This window comes from Homalodisca vitripennis, chromosome 4, assembly GCF_021130785.1.
Source record: "Homalodisca vitripennis isolate AUS2020 chromosome 4, UT_GWSS_2.1, whole genome shotgun sequence".
Lineage (NCBI taxonomy): Eukaryota > Metazoa > Arthropoda > Insecta > Hemiptera > Cicadellidae > Homalodisca > Homalodisca vitripennis.
The window spans coordinates 32,687,654-32,710,776 of record NC_060210.1 but is presented as its reverse complement, the minus strand read 5'-3'; the positions used below and the strand labels follow the sequence as shown (position 1 = coordinate 32,710,776).

At 32.6% G+C, this 23,123-nt stretch overlaps 1 protein-coding gene across 3 annotated transcripts in view; it reads right to left on the bottom strand.

Annotated features, from left to right (window-relative positions):
- The window catches only part of LOC124359131 (serine/arginine repetitive matrix protein 2-like), a 54,846-nt gene that overhangs the window by 11,349 nt on the left and 20,374 nt on the right, over nucleotides 1–23,123 (bottom strand). The window contains exons 6-10 of one of the 3 annotated variants that reach the window (XM_046811612.1): nucleotides 18,814–21,092; nucleotides 18,342–18,529; nucleotides 9,902–14,316; nucleotides 5,245–5,307; nucleotides 2,909–3,013 (exon numbers count right to left, since the gene is read on the bottom strand). In XM_046811612.1, coding sequence (XP_046667568.1) covers nucleotides 2,909–3,013; nucleotides 5,245–5,307; nucleotides 9,902–14,316; nucleotides 18,342–18,529; nucleotides 18,814–21,092 — 7,050 coding nt within the window. Of the gene's footprint in view, nucleotides 1–2,908; nucleotides 3,014–5,090; nucleotides 5,154–5,244; nucleotides 5,308–9,901; nucleotides 14,317–18,341; nucleotides 18,530–18,813; nucleotides 21,093–23,123 lie in introns of all 3 variants that reach the window. The other 2 variants (XM_046811611.1, XM_046811613.1) reach the window with 2 other exon arrangements.

Below are 23,123 nucleotides of genomic sequence, written 5' to 3'. Positions count from 1 at the left end.
CAGGCATAGGGGAGGCAAGCAGAACACTTCCTTGCTGGTAGTTGGAAGGTCTGGAGTCCGCCGCTCTGGTGCTGGGGTGCTCTCCAACAGGGCCAACTCCTCCAACAAGCTGTCATCAACCGAGACACTCCCGCCTTCTCGCCTGGGTCTCAGCTCGCCTCAGCTCCGCACGCAGACATCTCACATCAGCCTCCAGTACCTCGACACTTGTTAACAACTGCTGGCGCTCTACAGTCAACACATCAATCTTCTCTCTGCACTCAGCGAGCAGCCTAGCACTGTCCTCGGGCCTGCACTGGTTAACAGAGATAGTCTCACGTTCATTCTCCTCCCTACACACCTAGCCAATTGTGTGCTGAGCCTAGCTATGTCGGCTTTCATATTGAGCTTCCAGCTCACAACACTCCACCGACATGTTCCTGTAACTTTTGTCCAGGTTTGAAACACCTTTGCTCAGCTGAAGAGAGATTTTCCCTCAGAGTTTCAAGTTCCTCACTAAGTTCATTGTTTGGATTTGGAAAGTTCATTCAACTTAGTTAAAACCAAAGTAATGTGAGGAATAAGTTTAGATATTGTGTCCTCACCGAATGTGGCCTGAACAAGATTTAAGTTCATTGTAGAACCGGGATGCAATATCTATCACCTCTTGATCAATGAAAAACATGCCATCAATAACATTTAAACATTTCGCTTGATCTGGTGATGGGAGGCATTTTTTGTCAAAAACAATAAAATATCTAACCTAATCTAATAATAAATATATATTTTAATAAAATATTAAAATAGTCAATAAATAAAATAAATTAATTTAAAATGTAATATAAAATAGCAACAATAATATAGTTATAACATATAAAACAAAACAATACTTTAAAAACCTAACAACAACGAACAACTACAAATAACAAGGCTTCAATAACTGAAAAATGTAAAGACATAAATATAGTCTATACAGATGCCTTCAAGTTAAGCGGCGATTTAAGTAGAGCTCAGATGTTGGTAGGTTGCGTCAATTTATTGAAGGCGCAAGATAAAATCCACCGTAGCAGCAGAGTGTAGTACAGCGGCTCGGCGCGTGACGAAGGTTAGTAGTGGGACAACTAGTGCCGCGATGTTGGTAGCGCCAGCTGTGCCTTGCAGATGCGCAGTAGTCCCAGTTGCCGTTCCGTCTGACAGGCCGCTACAGACTTTCCTTCTCCGCTCCAAGTAGGCTATGTTAGTGACGAGACTGACATACACTACTTACAGCTGCGTGTCGTTTTCTTTGGCAACTTGGAATGTTCTCCTTTGACACTTATTATTACATTAAAAAACTTCCGTGAACAAAATAATAACTATAACAGTTTAAAATATACAACAATCACGGAGCATAAAAATAAGTAGACTTGCAAGGCTGAGCAGGTTTACCAACCACGAGTCAATGGTTCATTGAAGCCAGATAAAACTTCACCCATAACAACCAAACCAACATTGTCTTCTGATTCACTACCAAATACATTCCTAAAATCATTACTGTTCAAATTAGCACTTATTGTGGAACATACAATAAATTATTTACTCCATAATACAAATATCATAACACAAATATAATATGAAGGCCAACCTGCATTGCCATTAAAATTCAATCAATCCATTAAAATCTTACACATTTTTCACTTTACTAATTCATAAAACATTACACAAATACCTATTTATACACATTTAACAATGAAAAATCTAAAAGATATATAGCGAACAATACACAAATGGTGTAAAAAATCAAGAAAAACACTATAGCAACCAGATGGATGCTTAAATTCTTATCTTCTAGCTGAATCTGTGATTGTACAACAGAACAAAAATAAAATACTAGTTCAACATCTTCAGTGATGATACTGTTGCTTAGAGAAGCTCTTCTTTGTTTCAATATGCTTTTCACTACTTCCAGAAAGCGACAAAGTAAAGCTATTTTTGAGGCATTAGGCATTTTAGGATTTTACAAAACATAATCTTTTCAAACAACTATTGTACACAAATTCAATATTTGCTTACAGTCTTGCTTTCATAATAATATATGCAATATATGTATAAGAAGAAAAACTTTCTCCAAGCATACTGCTCACAGTGATAAGTGAAAACTAATGATTTGATTTTCTTCTGCTTTCCCTTTACTTTCTAAATTGTGGAATTACTTAACGCCTATAATCTGAGTTAGTTGAAGTTTTTAAAATCAATCCAGTTCGAGAATAGTAAAAGGCTTAACCCCTTAAGAGCTTTGGCCAAATTAATTCTTCGCCAACTAATGACTAAAATAAGAGCCACTGATGAGTTAATCCGTTATGAAGCTTTGAACTGTATTATTTCGACCATTAAACAGGTGTTTCAACAAGCAGGAAAACAGTGAAATAAATAATAGTACGTTGTTTACTGGTTTGTTGCCTAGATAATGTGTGCAAGCTGATTGATTGGCTTACATTTGCATGAGAAGTTTGCTCAAATCTAGCGTGCACCGAGAATCGTGTTACTAGTGCAGTGATTATGATTTAATTTGTGTGTGGCTTCTTGCTTCAAGGTTTCCCATTCCGAAAAATATTTAAACTGGCATTCACAAATGAGTGTATTTAAGTAATGTGTGTAATGGATGAAAAAGTGTTGTAACTAAATTTTTACTAATTTAAAAGACCAACGTCAAATTCAACAAAATGCAATCAAATATCGGTGTTTTTTGCAAGTGTTTAGCTGAAAAATATCATTTTGGACTTGTTGTGGTTAAAAATAAACCAATAACTTAAAACGTGTAATATAAACAATAAGCACCTTTTTGATCATTTCTGACATTTTTAAGACTATTAAGGAATTAAGTGTAAATCATGCATGACTTTCAAACATCTAAACATTCATCATAATAAATCAACTGAATAAAACTTACTTGACAGCAAATTTGACTGCTGACCCAGCTTTTGCTACAGATCCTCTTGTCTTCTTTTCTGTGGCTGGTTTTTGTGTTGTTTCTTCTGGCATTGTAACTGATGCCCTGGAATCAATAGATTGATTTTATACTTACTATACACAATTCTGGTTTAATAGATTTTACTTTTGTGAGCTGGTCTAACTTTCAAGTGCAATTTTTCTAACAATATAAACTTTTTTTAATATAGCAAAATATTGTTAATAAGTTAATTTGCAATTATGTATGATTACTAAAATTGTTTTGCATGGTATGAAAGACATTCTATTGGAATTACATTTTTTAGAAGTTACACTTATCTACACTGCAATTAATGTTCTCTTACAATTTTGATTTTTCAGATCACCCTAGATTATACACGGTTAGACGAATTTAGTAAACTATTATATTTTTAGTAGTATGAGCTAAAACACAGTGAGAAAATCCCAATAATTGCCCACCAATAGTCATGTATCTCAATCCTTTAGGCATCAGACCAAATATGGTAATAACAATCCCCTGTAACTCGCAGCTGTTTCGCAGGGCACTAAGAAATAATATTTAATTAATAACTTTTAATTTTAATAAAAAAAATAAATAAGAAAGAGTTAAATGTGACACTTTAAATACTATTTACTATACACAAACATACTGTGTTGATAGTTAAAAAAGTAATTTGTAATGATAATTTAAATAAATATCTTCAATGCGAAACCAACAGCTAGGTTGCAGCAGGTATATTACATATTGCTCACAAAGCAAGAAAAAAATAACATTAGCACTCAAAAGTTATGGATTTCCATGAGCAAAACAGTCAAAATATAACAGAAATAAACAGTTAATAAGGCTATTTTTAAAGTTTTTCATTTTTATATTTTTACGTTTTTGTACAAACGCGAATCAAAAAGCATTTTGCATTTCATGGTTAAAGAATGGTTCATTCTCCCTATAAAGATTAAGGAACATTAGTATTTGATTTAAATAGCATTATATACAACTGGCATTATGGATGGATATATTTAAGAAACAAATATCAAGGCAAAGAATATGCTGGACCATGGGGTTCAAAACATTAAGGTTATACTTTATGTACACAGTATCCCTCACACCCTCACGCAAGCATGTCTTAAACATCTAACAATAAGTTCATCATGAAATTAGGAACATAATGATGATAATTGACAAGACTTGACAAAATCTCTTTACTTGTTTTAACAGTATTCATTATTGCTTTGTATCTACTTAACATTTTGCCATTTCTTTCATAACAATCATATTGTAATACTTTCCTAACATTGCACATTTGTAATGTCAACATTTTAATTTACTTTTTTAATTAACAATACTGACAAAGTTCAACAACTGATCATCTATTCTTGGGTTTTAAAGAAGATTAAAGCAAGCACGTTATTTGTATTGTTAAATGTACTCGGCTTTAATATTCTAAATCTGTTTACCTTATGTTTATCCATGAAAAAGCATTTTTTTTTCTCACACTTAACTACTTTCTTAATTTATGGAAATTTGAGAAAATTATCAATTAACTTGGTTGGTTTGAGAATAAATTTGTGTGTTTTCCTCTTAACATCATCTTGTGCAACAGCTTAGCAATTGTTGGTTTTACATTTTCAACTTCTAGAACTTATCTCACTTCTAAAGTGATGCCATAAATAACATTTACACTTTTTGGTTCATACCATAATCGAAACATTGCTAACACAATTAAATACATGTAAACAAAATTATACAAAACAAAAGTACTTGTTGGAATTTCCTACATAATCCCTATAATTCGCGGAAAATAACAGAATTCTTAGAAATAATTGACAAAGAAAATAGTCAATTTATATCAGTGACAGAAATTCTTTTGCAAACAGTTATCATTGATTTTGCTCCATGGTTGTCAAGTTTTATATTACACTGTGTGATTATATGGTTCTTTATAAAATGAAAGGTATTTAAAACTTTACATTTAAGTTCTTAAGGTTTTCTATCAACTTTACTAAAACGGCCCATAAAACTCCTCAAAACAAATGTGCATTTCATAAAATATAATGGATGGTTTGAGGAAAGTATTTTAGACTAATTAAAACATAGATTGCTATAGGTTTATGGTAAAACTATAAACAAAACCCATATTAAATAATTGTTCAATTAGCCTTACCGAGCACCTCTAGATGGCAATCGTCTAACCAAGCTTGGCGTGATAGAGAACACCTTGTCACACCTAAACATCATGCAAGGCTAACTAACAAGCAAGCAATCATAATTTAATGGTGGTTACTAAATATTTGGCTTGTGTACACAATTATCCTTACCGAGCACCTCTAGATGGCAATCGTCTAACCAAGCTTGGCGTGATAGAGAACACCTTGTCACATCTAAACATCATGCAAGGCTAACTAACAAGCAAGCAATCACAATTTAATGGTGGTTACTAAATATTTGGCTTGTGTTCACAATTACTAGCATATTCAAGTATTCAAATGGTTACTTTTTTTTATTAAGAGAACCAATGTATTTAACCATACAAAACTTCTATCATAAATGTTAGTTCCAGGTAACCATCTATTTCCTTGTGTCGCCAAGTGCTGATCATGCAGTTACTTCAAACATCTCTTTCCTACAATAAGATTATACTAACTCTCTCGGTAGCTCTGCTTGCAAACACAGGTATGCATGCTTCTATGTGTGAATGCTTACTTTGTCCAAATGGAAAATATGCAAGTCTAATCATTTACTTCTAGTATTCATGTTGAATATCAGTGTGATGAATTAAAAACTAATATTTCTTGGTAGTTCACTAGAAAAATAACTGTTTTTAAGTTCATTGAAACCATTGAATTTCAGGTAAAAATGATGTATTTTTATCTGTATACAATAACTTTAAACATAAGTGTGAATAATTATAAAATTAAAACTGCTCAAATTCTACAAAACCAAACAAATGTTTTGTTGTTGGTGGAACAAAATTAGATTTTAAAGTGTGATTTAGGTTATGTTTAAAATCTGAATATAACTTTCAGGTGTCACAAGAGTTAAATTAGATGAGACTAGTTGTATTAAAGGAAAGTTGAAATTTTTCATATTAGCTGAGTTAAAAATATATCTCGCCAATACATGCACTTAAAGGAACATTCACTAAAGATTTCATTTTAAAAAAAAGTACATTGACTGTGGTTCTATACCCTGTGGAGGTAATGAAGGCAATAATTATGGAATCTTCCACAATACATTTTTTTAATTGAAATCATCTTTTAACTACCTAATTAAAAGTGTGTGCATTGACATATGATACACCCATACTTTTTTTCCCAGTTGATTTTTAGTTTTGGTAGAACAAAATAGATTTTGACAATGAAAGTAAAAAATAAGCTTATGACCACACATCTTCAAATGTTGCAGTTATAAAAATTAATAAGATTTTAAATTAAGTATATTTATTGTGACATGTTAACATTCAAAATCAGGTTGATTTTCAGAAGAAATATTAATACTAGTTCAAAACATTCAATTTCATGCATTTTTCTGTAGCTAACTTAAAGATAGTTGAAATTATTAGGAAAACACTTTGAATTATTGCATCACTTCATAAAACCATACATGATTGAGAAATAACACACACATCCAAAATATTGCAACTAATAAGAAATTTAATATTCAAAACTAAACTTGATCTGGATGTATAAACATTTTTCTGATTAACACTAAAAGTTTTATTTGCAAACCATGTTGTTTGGTAATAGAATACTCCTTTGCAAAATGTTAAATAAAAAGATATTCCCTGCGCTGTATAAAAAACACCTTTAATTAAAAAATAAATAAATAATAAAATAATGCCATTCATAGAAACAAAATTTTGAATATAGTGAAATTCCTCAAAATTACAAAACAAAATGTATCTATCAAGTACATAGTTTTATGACTAGCTTTCCAAGATTACTCAACAATTCATATCAATGAATCAGCTACATAAATGTGGACAACTCCTTAACCCATTCAGTCAGTTGACTGTGATGTGTCTCTATTATGACCAATTAGGAAAGAAAATTTCCCTTCCAGCTTAATAGAAAGAAAGGTAGATTACACATGTGACCTTCACCTTGAAATGTCAAATTATAGGCAAACCGTTTACAAAAAGATCCTGGGTGATTTGAGTTCACGCAGGGTGGGGTAAAATGCTGTGATGCCGCCCTCTCCCAGTATCCCCAACACTGCTCGGCATTCGCTCTATCAGATCATCTGATTAATCCGGCTCAGTCGGTCTCGTTCACTGCTGCAATTTGTTCAGTTGAACCGGTCAGTACAGAGTTACTGAGCCTTCCCACTAGAGTGTGTTATACCGGTTATCGCGTTGACAGAACAAAATGAACGAATAACGACTGAATGTAATGACCGCGTGAATGAAAGGATAAGCTTGTACAAAAGTGTTCGTATAGAGGAAGAAACAGCATATCGTACAGTGAAGGAATAGGTATATAACAATAAATTGTTTTAGGTATCTAGTAATTGTAAATATATTTATTAAAACTGACCTGGATCCATTATTGCCAAGGATCTGTGACTTGGTTTTCCACAAATTGTTCCACTCAAATAGGGTACTCAGGGTCCGCTAATATAGAAATTATTATTCACTATTTGCCCCTCCGATATCCAAACAATGTGCACGATCTCTTTGATATAAAAAAACCACAATCATCAAGGCTTTGAATTTTGATTTTGTCATTCATGCTCTTTTGCTACATTCCTTGTGTTTGTGATAAACACTCATCACCATATACTTGTTTTAACATTACAAATGTTTCATTTACAGATTTTCCAAGATTAAAAAGAAATTTGATGTTCACACACTGTTCTTTCTGGATACTCAACAGTTTTCTGACGCAGAGACAAAAAGTTCACTGCTTATAACTGGTGCTACGGACAGAATAAATACGGGAGAGTCACGTGACTGGTCATACGATATTCGACCTTATTGCGTTTTTTCTGTTGATCCACCAGTACTAATCCAGTCATTTTCTAGCCACACTTTGTATTTCTAGGAAGGCTAGAAACTTCAAATTGGCACACAGGTGGCACTTAATGTGTAATTATCAGAAAAAGTCTGAATACCGGACCTTTTTTATTTTTTAACGCTCAAAACAATTCAAAATGGCAGAATTTCAATTTTACTAGTGCAGGACTTATTTTGAAGCTCGATAGCAACCAAATTAGAGAACATAGCTCAATTTTGATGCCAGAATCAAATTGTCCACAAAAAAGATCTAGTTACTTTTTGTTATATCTCTTAAACCACAAAGCATAAAATTTGACATAAAACATGTTAGTATTTGGAGGATCTCTCCTAAATGCATTAATCTTTTAAATTTACCTCAATGGTCAGGTTATAAATTACATGACGTATTCACCTCTTTTAGCTTACTCTCTAATCCAGTAAACAGAGACCAAGAGGCCAGGATTTGCTTTTTTACTGGTTTATTCTTTTTAAGTCACCCTTACAAATTACTCGTAATTTCCTACAAGTTATAGAGTTCTCTGGTTGACTTCCACTCTTTTGCCTACAGTTGTATACCTTTCAGTAAACATAACTTTTTTTGTTAATGTGATCTTTTCTATGTACTTCCTTGATATATACATCTCCTCCAGTAAAGTAAACTTCTGATATATTTGCTGCTCAATATTTTTAATATGTCTGTAGCTAATGTAAATAAATTGGTTTACTAACACATGAGCACACAACATAATTGGCCATGAGAGAAACACGATTATCTAAATGTAAGCCACAAATGGACATTGTCTGGCCTTGAGATTTGTTAATGGTTATCGCGAATGCTAATCAAACTGGGAATTGAAGCCTTTTGAATGATATTGTGGTATCTGGCGTTATCATTGGGATACGTGGGAACAGGACAATTTCCTCCTTTAAATCTTCCTGTCAAAATGGTTGCTTCAATAACATTTCTGGTGATCCTTTTGATGACCAAACATGTGCCGTTGCATAGTCTAGGTGGATTCAAATTACCAGCGATCAGTGATCGTAAAGGTTGTGTGGCAGAGTAGTCCGAGATGACAACACTTCTTTGTATCAGCTAGTAAATAGTAACTTTGTCTTTTATATATACATTACAGTACTAACCAAGCACTACACACTTAACATTTACTAAAATGTAGAGTTAAAAGCATATTTTTATTTAAATTTTCTTACTCTATGCTAAACAGCAATTGTAGAAAATGTTGATATAAGAAGTGATGTTGCTATCAAACTTACACTATGCTTTCAAGACTATAAATGTAAATCAATTTAAAAAAATGGTTTAATCAATTATTCTCATAAAACTATGTATACACAAAACAGTTGATTAATTAAAAAATTGAAACCTTAATTTGCTGTAAAACAGTTTATGTTTATTAATCAAGATAAAAACTATCTCTCTTTAAAGCTGGACCAAACAATACATAACAACAAAATTTCATTGAAATCAGTTCAGTGGTTTTTTAGAGATTAGCATAAATGAACATCGTGACATAAGATTTTTATATATAAAGAAATATGTGTAAATATATAATATATGTGTGTGTTTTCATATCTCAACATGTTTCATCGTGGATAAGATTAGGTTGTAATTTGTAATGGTAACAAAATAAAATCATTTAGCATATTAAATTCTTAGTTACTATTTATGATTAAAGGGGACAAAAACAGAGAACAAGACTGTTAGTTTGAAATTACCCAAAAAATAAACAATTCTCGAATGGCAACCCAAAAACAATGCAGGATAAGTTCAAGAGAACCCAAGAATTGGAGTGATATCCAGTCCACATAAACGACCAGGTTACATTACAATATTGGTATGAGTAATCTGTTTTATGTTTCAGTATCTAAATAAAGTCAAGCTACAATTTCAAATCCTACTTTGGGAATATAACAAAAAAATCAAATATTAAATATTAGGTTAAAACAATATTAATACTTACGTATTAAATTTCACTCTTCTGGAACCTCTTGATGTCTGTTGAATCTCTTGTCTAGTCTTTGAATGACCACGACTCCTTGAAGGAGTCTCCGTTGTTCTATCCTTCAATACTTCTTCATTGAGCTTGGCTGCGAGTTTGTTTTCTGATATCAACTCTTCTTTCCTTCCCCTTTTCTTTAAATTTTCATGTGAGACTTCAGTTTTTCCTCTTCTTGTATTTCTTGAAGTAACGATTTCAGTGGCAGTTCTGGATTTAGTTTCTACATTTACTCCTTTATTAACCTTTTTGGCTTTTACATGTGATGTTTTCAAAGTTTCATCAAAAGAATCAGAAACCTTTTCACTTTTCTTGTCTTCCAAGGATTGATTATTAAGTTTTGACGGTTCAACTGATTCAGGAATCTCCAACTTATGATCTTCACATACTTTTTTCCCTCTTGTTTTTGTTTTTATCGGTGATAGTTTGATATCTTTTTCAGCAGATTTACTTTCCTTACCACGTTTTAAACGGCTAGCTCGTTTGGATTCCACTGCTTTAACTGGAATCTCTTCTACTTTATCTCTTCTTGATCTGTTTCTAGACATAACTTGTGACTGTTTACTTGTTTTTTCAGGAGAATTACTTTTTTCATCACAATTATTTGGCTGTTGGTCTAACATGTTTTCTAATTGACATACACCTTCAGTATGTGAAATTTCAATCCCTAATTTTGATTTTTCTTGTACCTCTTCTACTGGATCTTTTCTTAATCTGCCAGTTCTAGTTGAACCTGGTGATTTTCTTATTTTCTCTGAAGATTTTTTATTTACTGTAGCTTCTTTTGATTTTAAATTTGTTTTATTTCTTAAATGGCATTCATCTATTTGTAAAACTTCAACTTCTGACTCCTTTGATTTTTGCTTTACTCCCCTTGTTTTTTTTCTAGGACTCTGATTATCTGAGGTATCCACATGATTAGAAATGGCTTTTCTCTTTCCTAAAAGAATACTTTTATTTTCTTCCTTGTAAATAGGTACCTCTGGTTTTCCTCTAGTTCTCCTACCTATAGGATGTGAAGGAGCCTCATCTCCTTGTTTTTGTTCAGATGAATGGGATCTTTTACTGACCACAATTTTAGAATTCTTTTTTCCTTGAGTTGTACTCTTTGTTATTACATCTTCATCAACCCGGATTGGAGATGATTCTTTGGGTAGTTCAATTTCCTTGTTAATTAGTTTTAATACACCCTGTTCTTCAATATCATCTTCTTGTTTAAATGAATCAAGTCTTTTACTGACCACAGTTTTACGAGTTTTTCTTCCTCGAGCTGTATCTTGTGTTATTACCACTTCATCAACCTGGGTTGAAGATGGTTCTTTATGTAATTCATTTTTCTCGTTAACTAAATGCTGTTCTTCTACTACTGTACTTATATCTTTTTTACTTTCATCATTATTAACATTTTTACGTGGTCTGCCTCTCCTCCCAACAGCTTTTGGTTTTTCTAAAGTATGTTTTGTAGGTTGATCTAACTGTTCATCATTAGTTTTTGATTGCTGAGGTTTTCTACCCCTAGTAGTGCGCTGTGTAACAATCTCTTCAGTTTTATCTTCATCTTTAGAGATCTCCTCCAAATTGTGTGTTTGAACTTCTTTATACTCTGCTTGAATATGTTCTTTACGCCTAGTTTTCCTTGTTCTAACAGATGGAACATTCTCATTCCGATTTGTGTCTTCTACAGCTAAATGTGATGTTAAGCTTTTGTTTTGCCTTGTATTATTTCTTCTTGTAGCAATGTGTTCAACTACTGCTGGTACAGATTCAGTATTTTCAACCGTTTCATTACCACTTACATTTTTCAAGTTAGAATTCAATCTTGACATGGGAGGCACCATTCCAACAGGTTTACATGTTGATGGTTGATTAAATTCATCCATTCCTTTTTTGGGTGAATCAAAGAGCACTTCAACACCTGTCACATCAGGAGAATTTGGAGATTTAGATTCTTTAAAAATTCGTCTCACACCCTTTACATTCATGTAATTAGGCTCAGGTGGTGCACCATATATTCGTTTAACACCAAGTACATTTGTGTAATCAGCAACAGGTGATGTTTTAAATAAATCTTTAATACCTTCAACATTTGTGTAATTTGCAATAGGTGAAGTTTGCTGAGGGGTTTTAAGAAGTCTTTTAACTCCTTTTACATCAACATAGCTTGATAGAGGAGAATTTGCTTTTGGATTTAAAACTCTTTTTACTGCTGTAAGATCAACTAGTTCATCTTGCACTTTGTCTAGTGAAGAAACTGATTGAGGAGTCTTAAGAAGCTTTCTAATTCCTTTTACATCAACATAGCTAGATACAGGAGAATTCGCTTTTGGATTTAAAACTCTTTTTACTCCTTCAAGATCAACTAGTCCATCTTGCTCTTTTTCAAGTGGAGAAACGAACATTTCTTTTGGTACTATTGGAGTTACAGCAGAATTAAAATCAAAACTAGTTGTATCTAAAGTTTGTCTACTAGTAGAAGCTAAAGATTTACGTTTTCTTCTTATGCTACCACTGAGATTAGTTTGTTCCAAAGGTGAGTTTGAGTTCATGCTTGGCTGATCACTTCCAGTTGGTTGGTCGAAACCACTACTCACTCTTGAATCCAAAATTTTTTGAGCAAGACTTCTATCCAAACTCCTTCCACTAACATCATTAATGATATCCAAGTCTGGGAGAGATACTGACTCTGCAATAGAAGATGCAGATTCATTATCTTGATTCTTCCTTGCAGATGGTTTTACTGCTGCAATGGGGAGTTGGTTATTTGAAGTATGTATGGTCTCTAGTGAATTAGAAGCATACATGCGAGCACTTCTTTTTCTTGTTCTCTTTCCAGGAGTTGATAAAGGTGTTTTGAAACAGACACCCTCCATAATTAAATCTGAGTTTATAGTAGATTCATCCAGTATTTTTGAGTCACTAACATCACTGAAATGTTCATTTACACTCACCAAACTTTGATTTCTGAGGGACCGTCTACTAGAACTCAATATGGGTGAACTTACAGGAGAGTAAATACTTGTTGAAGACTGGAATTTTGGAGTGCTTGAAATCCTCTTTGATACTTCTGTACTGTCAATAACATGTGATGAGATAGATTGTAAAATGTTGCTATTTTGACCAACTTTACTAGAGTTTGATGAATCAGGTGATTTTTCGCTATATGTATCATTTAAAGTTGATGATCTTGACCTTTTCTTTTGAACACTTGCTTGAGACTTTGGTGTTTCTGAAATCAATGAAAAATTTCCTATTGAATGAGTAGATCTTGTTGAGCGCATACTTTCACTTGACTTTGAGTGTGGTGAGTTAGTTGAAGCCTTAACAGAAGGACTGTGTTTGGAATTAAAAGGGGAAGATGGAAGTGGTATTTGAGAAACATTCAAAACTTCAATCTGTGAAATATTTTTAGAAGATCTAGTGGATATTTCACTGTTATTTGGAGAAAATCTTAGTACCCCCGATGTGTTGATAGAATTATCATTACAAAACTTCTTCAAACCTCTTGAAGACCGACTCACTCTGGTATCATCTGGGCTTGATCCAAAAAGATCACTTCTAGAAAGTGTAGCACTTTTATTGGGACTTGGATCGAATTCTCCTATCGGAGACTTAGTAACAACTGAACTAGCAAATGAAAATCTTCTATGTGATGATGACTGAGCGACAGAATCATCCAATGAAGGCATAGATGGTTTAAGTTTCGGGGTACTTTTAATACTTTCAGATTCAGGTGAAAAGTCACTAAAATCAATTGATTTTCTTGCAAAATTTGAAATACCAGATATTTGAGAAAACTGGAGAGTTGGTGATGAAGGGGAGTAAAGACTGAAGTCTAATGATTTTTTTGATTCATTAAGTGATGCTAATGAACTTCTCTTTGATTTTCTTTTAGATGAATTTAAATTAAATTCTTCTGTTGTACACATTTCTTGGGCAAGAGGTGACTCTTCTGCAATGCTTGTATGCAAAAGCGAATGTTCACTGATTTTAGGAGGCCTTGGTGTACCAATATAGCGCATTGGTGGTGCAACAGGAGATCCAAAGTGAAAAACTTCCTCTTGTTGCATAGCCAAGCTTCTTCTTCCTGATGGACTTTGAACATCATTTTGCAATGAAAACCGAACTCTTACATTTTGGGGTTTCTTTATACTTGTGGCAGTTTTCAAAGATGATACTATTAGTTTTGAAGGAGTTTGAAATAATTCCTGAACACCTTCCAAATTCTGTGTTCTGCCTGATCGTAAAGAAATATTATCTCCTGATTTTCGTCCTTTACGTGTTTTTAGTACTGGTGTCTTCTTCACTTTTTTTGTTATAACAATGGTTTCTGGAGAATTAGCATGTCCAGTAGAGTTGAAATTAAAGGTTTTAGGCACCTCCTAAAAAAACAATAGCATTAGAATAGTTATTTTGTACTATAATTTACAAGTTATAAATGATAAGTAAGTTATTTTATATTAAAGTATTCTTTACCCATAGTTAAAGAACAAATAAAACTATCCCTTGAGGAAATAACAACATTTTGCACAAATTTTAGAGTGAGACATTTTTAATAATGATAAACAGATTTGGGACTGCAAAAAAGACTGAGTTTAAAGCACCAAACATGTTATAGTTGAGAGTTATCAGTTGTTTCTTGCTCCTGGTTTCTAAAAGAGTATCTTTAAAAAGTGGTCGAGCTCGCTTATGCAGTGACAGAATTTGTTTACATAACTGCCGTTGGAATTGTAATAACACTGTCCGAAAAGTTGGTACCTTATAACTTTGTTATAACTGATGGAGTACAGCTGAGGTCTATCAGAATGCAAAATGTATGCTGCTTCTGTCTTGTGCAAGTATAGCTTTAAAGTGGTTGTGCTCGCTTATGTCTAGACAGATATTGTTGAACTAGTACTGTTGGAATTGCAATACAATTTTTTATAACTATACTGGTTTTTTTTGTTTTCGACTTTAAAAATTTCCAATAGACATCATTTTGTTACTATTAAAGAAATTAACACCATTTTTTCCTCTTACCTATTCAAACCTATGTGCCAAATTTGGTTTCTTTATCTCTACTAGTTTTAGAGATAATAATTTGTTAATAAAACATTCAAAATGGTAGCTCGTGCCTAAACAGAGTGGACATTGGAAACAATTATTCTTCATTTTTAGCTTAGAATCACACAAAATTTGAAAATACATATAGCCAGCCCAACCTTTTTGTTACACCCTTTTTCATATACATACAGGGTGTTCATTTGAAAACTTGAAACTCATATTAAAACACTTATAGCCCAAGCATCAAAATTCTGTACATGGTCTATTAAAAGTCTTTTAATACGAGTTTGAAGTGTTCATATGAACACTGTGTGTGTGTGTGTGTGTGTGTGTGTGTGTGTGTGTGTGTGTGTGTGTGTGTGCACGTGTGTGTGTGCCGCGTGTGTGTGTGTGTGTGAATATTTGATTTATACTAATTTGTAATTACAATATATTTACAAAAAAAAAGGAATTATAAAAATTAAATGTAGTTTGATCAAAATATAAAGAAAAATGTACATAATTTTATGACCTACCTCACTGCTGTAGCCTGGCCTGTTTTCTATGTTAAAGCTCTTAATTACTTACACTATGATCAGATACAAGGCAACATAAGCATTATAAAACAAAAACTCTATGGCAAAACTTTTACAAGGATGACGTATATAAGGCATATAAATTTTACTGATACTAAGTACTGTACTAAGATAAATCACCTGTTCTTAAAAGTGCTAATATAAATTAAATATAACTAATGAAATGATAAATAAAACACAGTTTGTTAGTGTAATATTTAAATAGTTCAAATGTTTATAATAAAATTGTAAGTTAACATTAAGCAAATATTTTTAGTTTCTTTTACAAAAAGAATGAAATTAGATCTTTGGAAGAATTTCTTTGAAGTTAATTGTTCTAAAAACAGAAACAGAAAGTCCTAGAAATTGAAAAGCCAACCAAGGAATCTTGGACACTGAAAAGGAACCACAGAAGTTTCCCTGGACCGATCCAATGGCCAAACCCAAGAACTACCATTGTTAGGACATAACACGTCACTAGTAAATTCTCTTAACTGGCCCTAGTTATTAACCTCAGTGAGATGTCTGGGTTTGGACAGTCTTTGACCTTAGGTTATGACATAGCACAAGGAAATGCTCAAGACTTAGGGTGTCAATATGTCTACATATATCAGTGTTCCTTGGATGCAATTATATCTTTGGTAGCAGCCTTATGCTGAATTCAATACCTCAAGTAATAGGTTCAGCCATTTGACATAACAATTCTCTAAAGATAAAGAGAATTGCCATTGCTGTGTTTTGCCATTGTGATGTATGTATTCTAGACTTAACACATTCAGCACTGTGACATCTTAAGCAATCCTTTCGTAACAGACCATGATTATCAGAAATACCTATTTTTATCAATTCGGATATGTATTAACATTTCTGATACACACATCAGTTTCTAGTTTGGTGCATATGTATAAAAACTGAGCTCTTAACACATTGACCGCGGCAGAAACCTAAGGGAACAGTAGACCTGTGCACTAATCAATATTACTCAGTGAAGGTGTTAGCTACATATATACTACACAGATAATGTACAGTAATTTAATATATTGACTGCGGCAGATGCACTATTGAGAATAAATCTTGGGCACACACTCAGTATCCTCAGTGAAGACATTAAGCCATGATTTTAACAAGGACCTTGAATCTCATGGCCCTACTATAGAACCCAGTCTGTTCTGATCCAGGATATCATATTACTGTTTATACTTCAGGTTTGTAATAAAGTAGACTTCTATTTCAACACATAGACGTGTTTCACGTGAGGTTGGTACAACTTCAGGACGTGATAGTAGACACAAAAACAAGCAGAAAAGTTCATATGAACACATGTCCTATCTCGCTTCGTTTAGTGTCTGTCTATCCACATGGGTTTTTTATTTTTAAATCGTATCTCAGAAACCGTTGGAGCAAATAACATGAAACTTGGCAGTTATGTTGAGCTAATTAAAGAGAAAATAAAAAACTAAATACCTATTATCACTTTCCATTTCAAAATGACAGCATTAAAATTTTTTCTTAACTTAAAAACAAACATAAAAAGCATACTCCTCATTGCTGTACACACAGGACTTGTACTTAAAAATATACTTTTTACATGTAAGAATACCTTAAAACTCACTAACTAAAATTGATGTAATTATTTTAATCCTCAACTGGTTTTAACAAATTTGGTACTGTTACTTTCTTCTGAAATTTGCAATAAATAATTATTTTTGAAAGTTTTAAGTGGAATTAACAGTTTTTGGTATACCAAAGTTTGAACAATTTTAAATACCACTATTTTTATATGGAAAGTGATAATAGTGCCTACCCCCCTTTTATTAGCTTAACATAACTGCCAAGTTTCATGTTATTTACTCAACGGCTTCTGAGATACGAATTTTAAATAAAAAATACATATCGACAGATAGACACTAAACGAAGCGAGATAGGACATTTATATTCATATGAACTTTTTTTGCTTTTTTGTGTCCAATATCACAAACTTCTGTGGGTAATAGTGTTCATTATTTCAAGCAAAAAATGTCCTATAAATATAGGTTGAGAAATGTATTATTTAGCCGCTAGCCACCATTTTGTATTTTATAAAAATATTAATATCTCTAAAACTATTTAAGCTAATGAAACCAAATTTAGCACATAGGTTTGAATACATAACAGAAAAATATAAAAAATAATTCTGTTATTTTCTTTAATATTAACAAAATGGCATCTGTTAGAAATATTTGAAGTCAAATAACAAGTTATATAACATATACTTAATACCAACTATTTGAGCAATTTCATTACAAATCCAACAGTACTTGTTTCAACGAAATCCATCAGTGCATAAGTTAACACGACTACTTTTAAGGTAAACTTGCATAAGCCGGGAGTAACAAACATTTTGTCTTTTCATAAGCATTAGTTATATTACATAAGTTAGAAAAATTTTACAAGATACCAACTATTTTAAAACTGTATAACAATTTCCAAGATACTTATTTCAACAAAATCCGTTAACGCATAAGCAAGCACAACCATTTCAAAGATACGCTTGCACAGGCCAGGAGCAACAAACAACTGATAACTCTCAACTGTGACATGTTTGGCACATGTGCCAAATAACCTATCTGTCTAAAAGACATCTGAAGAATGTAATGAGCTATAACATTTGAAATTTGTAACACAACCTCAGTGAAATCTTTTATGCAATACGTCATGTGGTACAATCCACCTGTTATAAGTTTACAGTGGATAAAAAAAAACAATATTGTAACTATATTTTTAACAGACATAATTTAATGAACTCATATACACCTGGAAGAAATACTTACCAGGGCCGGTTCCAGAACCTTCTGCTTACTTTGCTTCTTTACCACAACAGCAGATTTAACAATTACTGACTTCTTTTGTTTTGCTGCAGATAAGTGAGATTTCAAAACTTCTGAGAAAAGTGGTTTTCTCTGTATATTTTTGGGAGACCGCCCATGGCAAACTAAGAGAGCTGCTACTTTATTTTTACCTACAACAAAACAGATCTAAACTCAAAAACATGTAATTGTGAACATATTAAAGTAAGAAATGAAGTAGATAAGCAAGAGTTATATATAAATAAGAATAAGCAAGAATATGCTGAAGGAGAGATTTCTTTTTCTGCAGTTGTCATCATTCTGGTGAAAGCACCGAACTGTCTGATGCTTCTTTCTATTATTACCATCAACAAAAGCTGCAGGTAATTTTGATTCTTTTTAATATTGTTTTAAGTGCAACGTGATGTTTTGTGTAAGAAAATATAAATATACTTACTAAGAGACCTAGGTGTTTCCATTTTCAATCTCTTAGCAGCCCTTTCAGCTCTTGCTTCAAAGTCGGTTTCAAATTTTCTCTTTGTACTATTTTGCAACTTGGTTAAATCTGATTTCTTCATTGATGACTTTAACGATGAATTTTCAGTGACTGAAGTGTCAAATTTTCTCGAAGATGAAAGCCCACTTCGCAATGCTGACCTTCGAGCATTTCTCACTGCAGGATTTTCTCCTTCCAGAGCTTCATCTGCAGTTTTTGACAAAAGAGAAGCTGTAAATGATTTCCGTAATGTAGAGGCTTTATTAGGTCGTACTCCATTTGAAACTGGTGTTACAACTGAAACATCATTAATTGGTGAATTTGTTCTTGATGAAAAGATGGTTTTAGAAAAATAATTTTCTACGTTTTCATTACCATTATCAGTAATATTGATATCTGTTTTATAATCCAAAACTGAGCTATCTAAATTTTTTGATTTTCTCTTTTCTTGTGTTATTGACATTTTAGGTGTATGGCTGTTAGTTTCAGAACTATTAGGAGTTCTCAGATTTGCTGGAGAGATGTTTCTAGACTTTGGAGTTAGAGATTTACTTGTAAATGATATTGAAGAAGATATGTCCTCTTCAAAAATCTTAGAAGTATTTTCATGAGTTCCCACTTCCATAGTTTGCTTAGGGGTATGCCCAAGTGATATTTCCTGGATTGGAAAACTGTCAATTTTTGGTGTTATTGAAAGTGTTGTAGCTGGACTGCTATCCTTTATAGGACAATTACGAGATGTAGGAGTCAATGGAGAATTGGAAATATTCGAAACAGAAACTTCTTCTCTAGAGGTTTTTGATTTTCTTCTGCGGGTAGTATCAGGCTTTTCATCTTTAACTGTCAAATTAATACTCAAAAATTCTTGAGTGGGAGTTTTGGACAGATTTTTTCTTGAAAAAGACACTTCTACAAGAGAACTGTCTCTGGACATATTTGAAGAAGTTCCTGATTTTGTGAAAGAATGTTCTTTAATAGACTCAGATCTACTTTTAGGTGTTCTTCCTGATGTTTCATTCATCACATTTTTTGGAGATGTGAGAATAGGGGTTTTATTTTGTAAAGAATTGTTACGAGATTCTTTTGGAGTGTGTTTACTAGATTGTGAATGAGACCTTGAAAGAGAAATATTGAATCTCTTGCTTGATCTAGTGAGTGGAGGAGATTTGTCTGGAGAGACGAACTTCTTTGAAGAATTAATGTTTCCTTTTTTCATTTTTGGTGTTTGAGGCGTTAGAGAAAAGGAATTACTTAATGGAGTTACCTTCTCCACTGGAGATTCATGTCCAGTTATTTTGGCAGGTGATTTGTTTTTTGTAGGAGTATTCCTATCTAATCCTTTAGGTGAGAAAGACTTTTGTGCAGAGTTAGGTTTTCTTGGTGAAGATATCTCTTTTGGAGTTTGAGGAAATGTACCAGATACCTTAGCTTTCATAGGTTGACTGTTATGAGGCGATTTTTCAGGACTATAAATTTGTTTAGAAGAAAATGTAAGTGAAGCTTTTCCTCTTAATTTTTTAAAAGGTGTATTTACACTTGTTTTGGGGGAAGAAAGAGGAGGTTCATGTGGAGAAGGTTTTGATGATGTTTCAGGTGTCCTCTTCCCAGGTGAGCCTTTATTTGAAGTTTGTGATTTGTTCATCAATGTTTTGGGAGTTTGTCTAGGTGATTTATTTTTCAATAGTGTGTTCGATTTTCTGGTATTGCCAGCACTAGCTGCCAACTTCGGTGTATTACGTTTAGCTACACCTGAGTTCTTATCTGGTGTAGGAGTCCTCAGTTTCAAACTTTTTCTTTTAGTTTCTGGTGTGCTTAAAGTCTTCTTCTGCAAAGATTTTGGAGAATTTCTCAATTTTGGAGTTTTTATTTTTAATGGAGTTGCTAATGTTGATTTCCTTTTAGTACCAATTCTTTGCTTAGGAGAAGGACTTTTTGTTCCCTTTGGAGATTTAACTACATAAACTTTTTTGGGAGTGAAGTTTTCATGTAATGATGACAGGTCAACCAAAGGACTATTATTAGATATATTTTGTGGTGAGTTCTGTTTCTTTTCTTCCTTTGAAATTACATCTTTTTGTGATGATTTACTAACAAACCCACTTTTTGAATCAAATTCCTTAGACATCTTTTTTGGAGATATTTGCTTTGAAGGTGAGAGTGATTTTGCTCGTCTAATTTTTGTTGAAATTATCTTCTTAGGTGGTTTTGGAGTTTTTGAAATTGTTCTGATTGATTTTCTTCTGAAACAAAAAACACAAGTTTGAAAATAGTAAACATCATCCACAAAAAATAACACTTTTTGAAGTTTAATTGTTTTTACTAAACTTAAAACATAAATAAAAAAGAAAAAAAAATCAAATTTTTAGAGATTGTAAGAGGGAGTATGATCATAAGAATGAGAAAGAATCAGTAAGTATTGCACAATATACTTTTGTAGTCCCTCTTGTTTGTAGTCTTCTGTATTCAAACAAGAGTGATACAGGAGAATAAAATCCTACCCTAGTAATTTGACGATGAATAATGGCACTTGTTTATATATATATACATTAACTAAATGTGTATAAATGGCAATAGCCTAATTTAAGTTTTTCAATAAACATTGAATCACCAAAAGTACTTGCTCTGCCAGAACTCAAACCCGGATCTCTCATTTGCCAGGTGAATGTGCTACCATTACACCACAGAGCACTTAGTTTTTACGATTGAACTATTTTGTATTTGGCCGTATCTGTCACATATGCGTTTAAATAACCAAACTAACATATGATGGGAAGACCAAATACCTGTCAAACGATATACATATATATATATATATATATAATTTATTGAAAAAAATTATATATATATATATATATATATATATATTTAAAGAACACTTTTAAATTGGTAAAATGTAAATTATGAGAAATTGCTGCATAAATTTGTAACTATACTGAGCACAATCATGACTTTTTAACTTTTGACACAGTAAAATATATAGCTAGGTGTGGATATGAAATTTTCCATCATTCCACATGGTGAGACATACTCTTACATTATAGTAGTAAAGAGCTTGGCATTACAAACAATCAAAATGTAATACTCATAAGTTTTAATTCTTTTAAGAAATCCAAAAACTATTAATAATGATAATGAACACCAAAACAGTTAAATAAATAAAGGAATACAAAATAAAATTGTTTTCCCCACCTTTTTCATACATACTAGAAGCTAAACAAAAGTTGTGTATGCCTGTGAAGTTAAAGAAGCGCTGCGTAATTATATGTCATTTTGTTAACGACCAGTAGCATTAAATCATATGTCAAAGCCTTACATTAGTTCAATTTATTGGCAACTACAAATTAATATTGTGTGTAATTATTGCATTATGTTAACCCTTTTAAGGCCGGCGGCGGTAATAGGCACCCATGGTCAAAGGCCAACTGTTTAATAGTGACATGTCTGTTCAAGGCCAGGGTGTTTCACAGCTGATAAGCATAGTTTTAGGAAAATATTCATAGGAGCATTATTTTAAATCTTAAACCAATATTTTTTTATATTTATTTAAAATTAAATTATTTTTTAAGAAAAATGTTTACCCTCAAATATTGCAAAAAAAAAATTAAAACACAAAAAAAAGCATTTTGGACTTTTTATGTTTCAGGAGATTTTTAAAATATTCAACTATTATAGAATCCTTTTAAACATATATATTTTGAAACTACAGCTAATTACGAGAAAAATTACAAATTTTGAAGTGCCTACCTTGATGTGACATTAAGTTGTAGAACATCAAATAAAATTCAACTATGTTAGTAATGGTCTAAAGTAAAGAAACACCACTACTGGCTATGCTGTTTATCAGAGCATTTTCACTTAAAAATCGGTGATCTCTCCTGGCACCTTTTACTCATCTTAAGTTTAAAACTCACAATATAATATAATACTGATTAAAATATATTTAGTTTTTAGCCATAAACAACAAAAATAACCATAAGCTAGATGTCCAAACAATTACGACAACACAGAGTGCCGGTGTCACACCAGCTGTCTGTTACGTCATCTAAATGCATAGATATAAAATACAAATATTGGCAAAAGCAGCAGTGTTTGCCGTTATTTATGAAGCCCATATATCCCTCAACACAAGAATATCATGTTTTGTGGCATTTGGAAAAGGAAACCAGCCAGTAAACGGGAAAAATGGACGGGTGCCTATTACGGCTGTTGGCCGCAAGCGCAATTATGACCATGGGGAGCTATTACGGCCACCGGCCTTGAACGTGAATTTG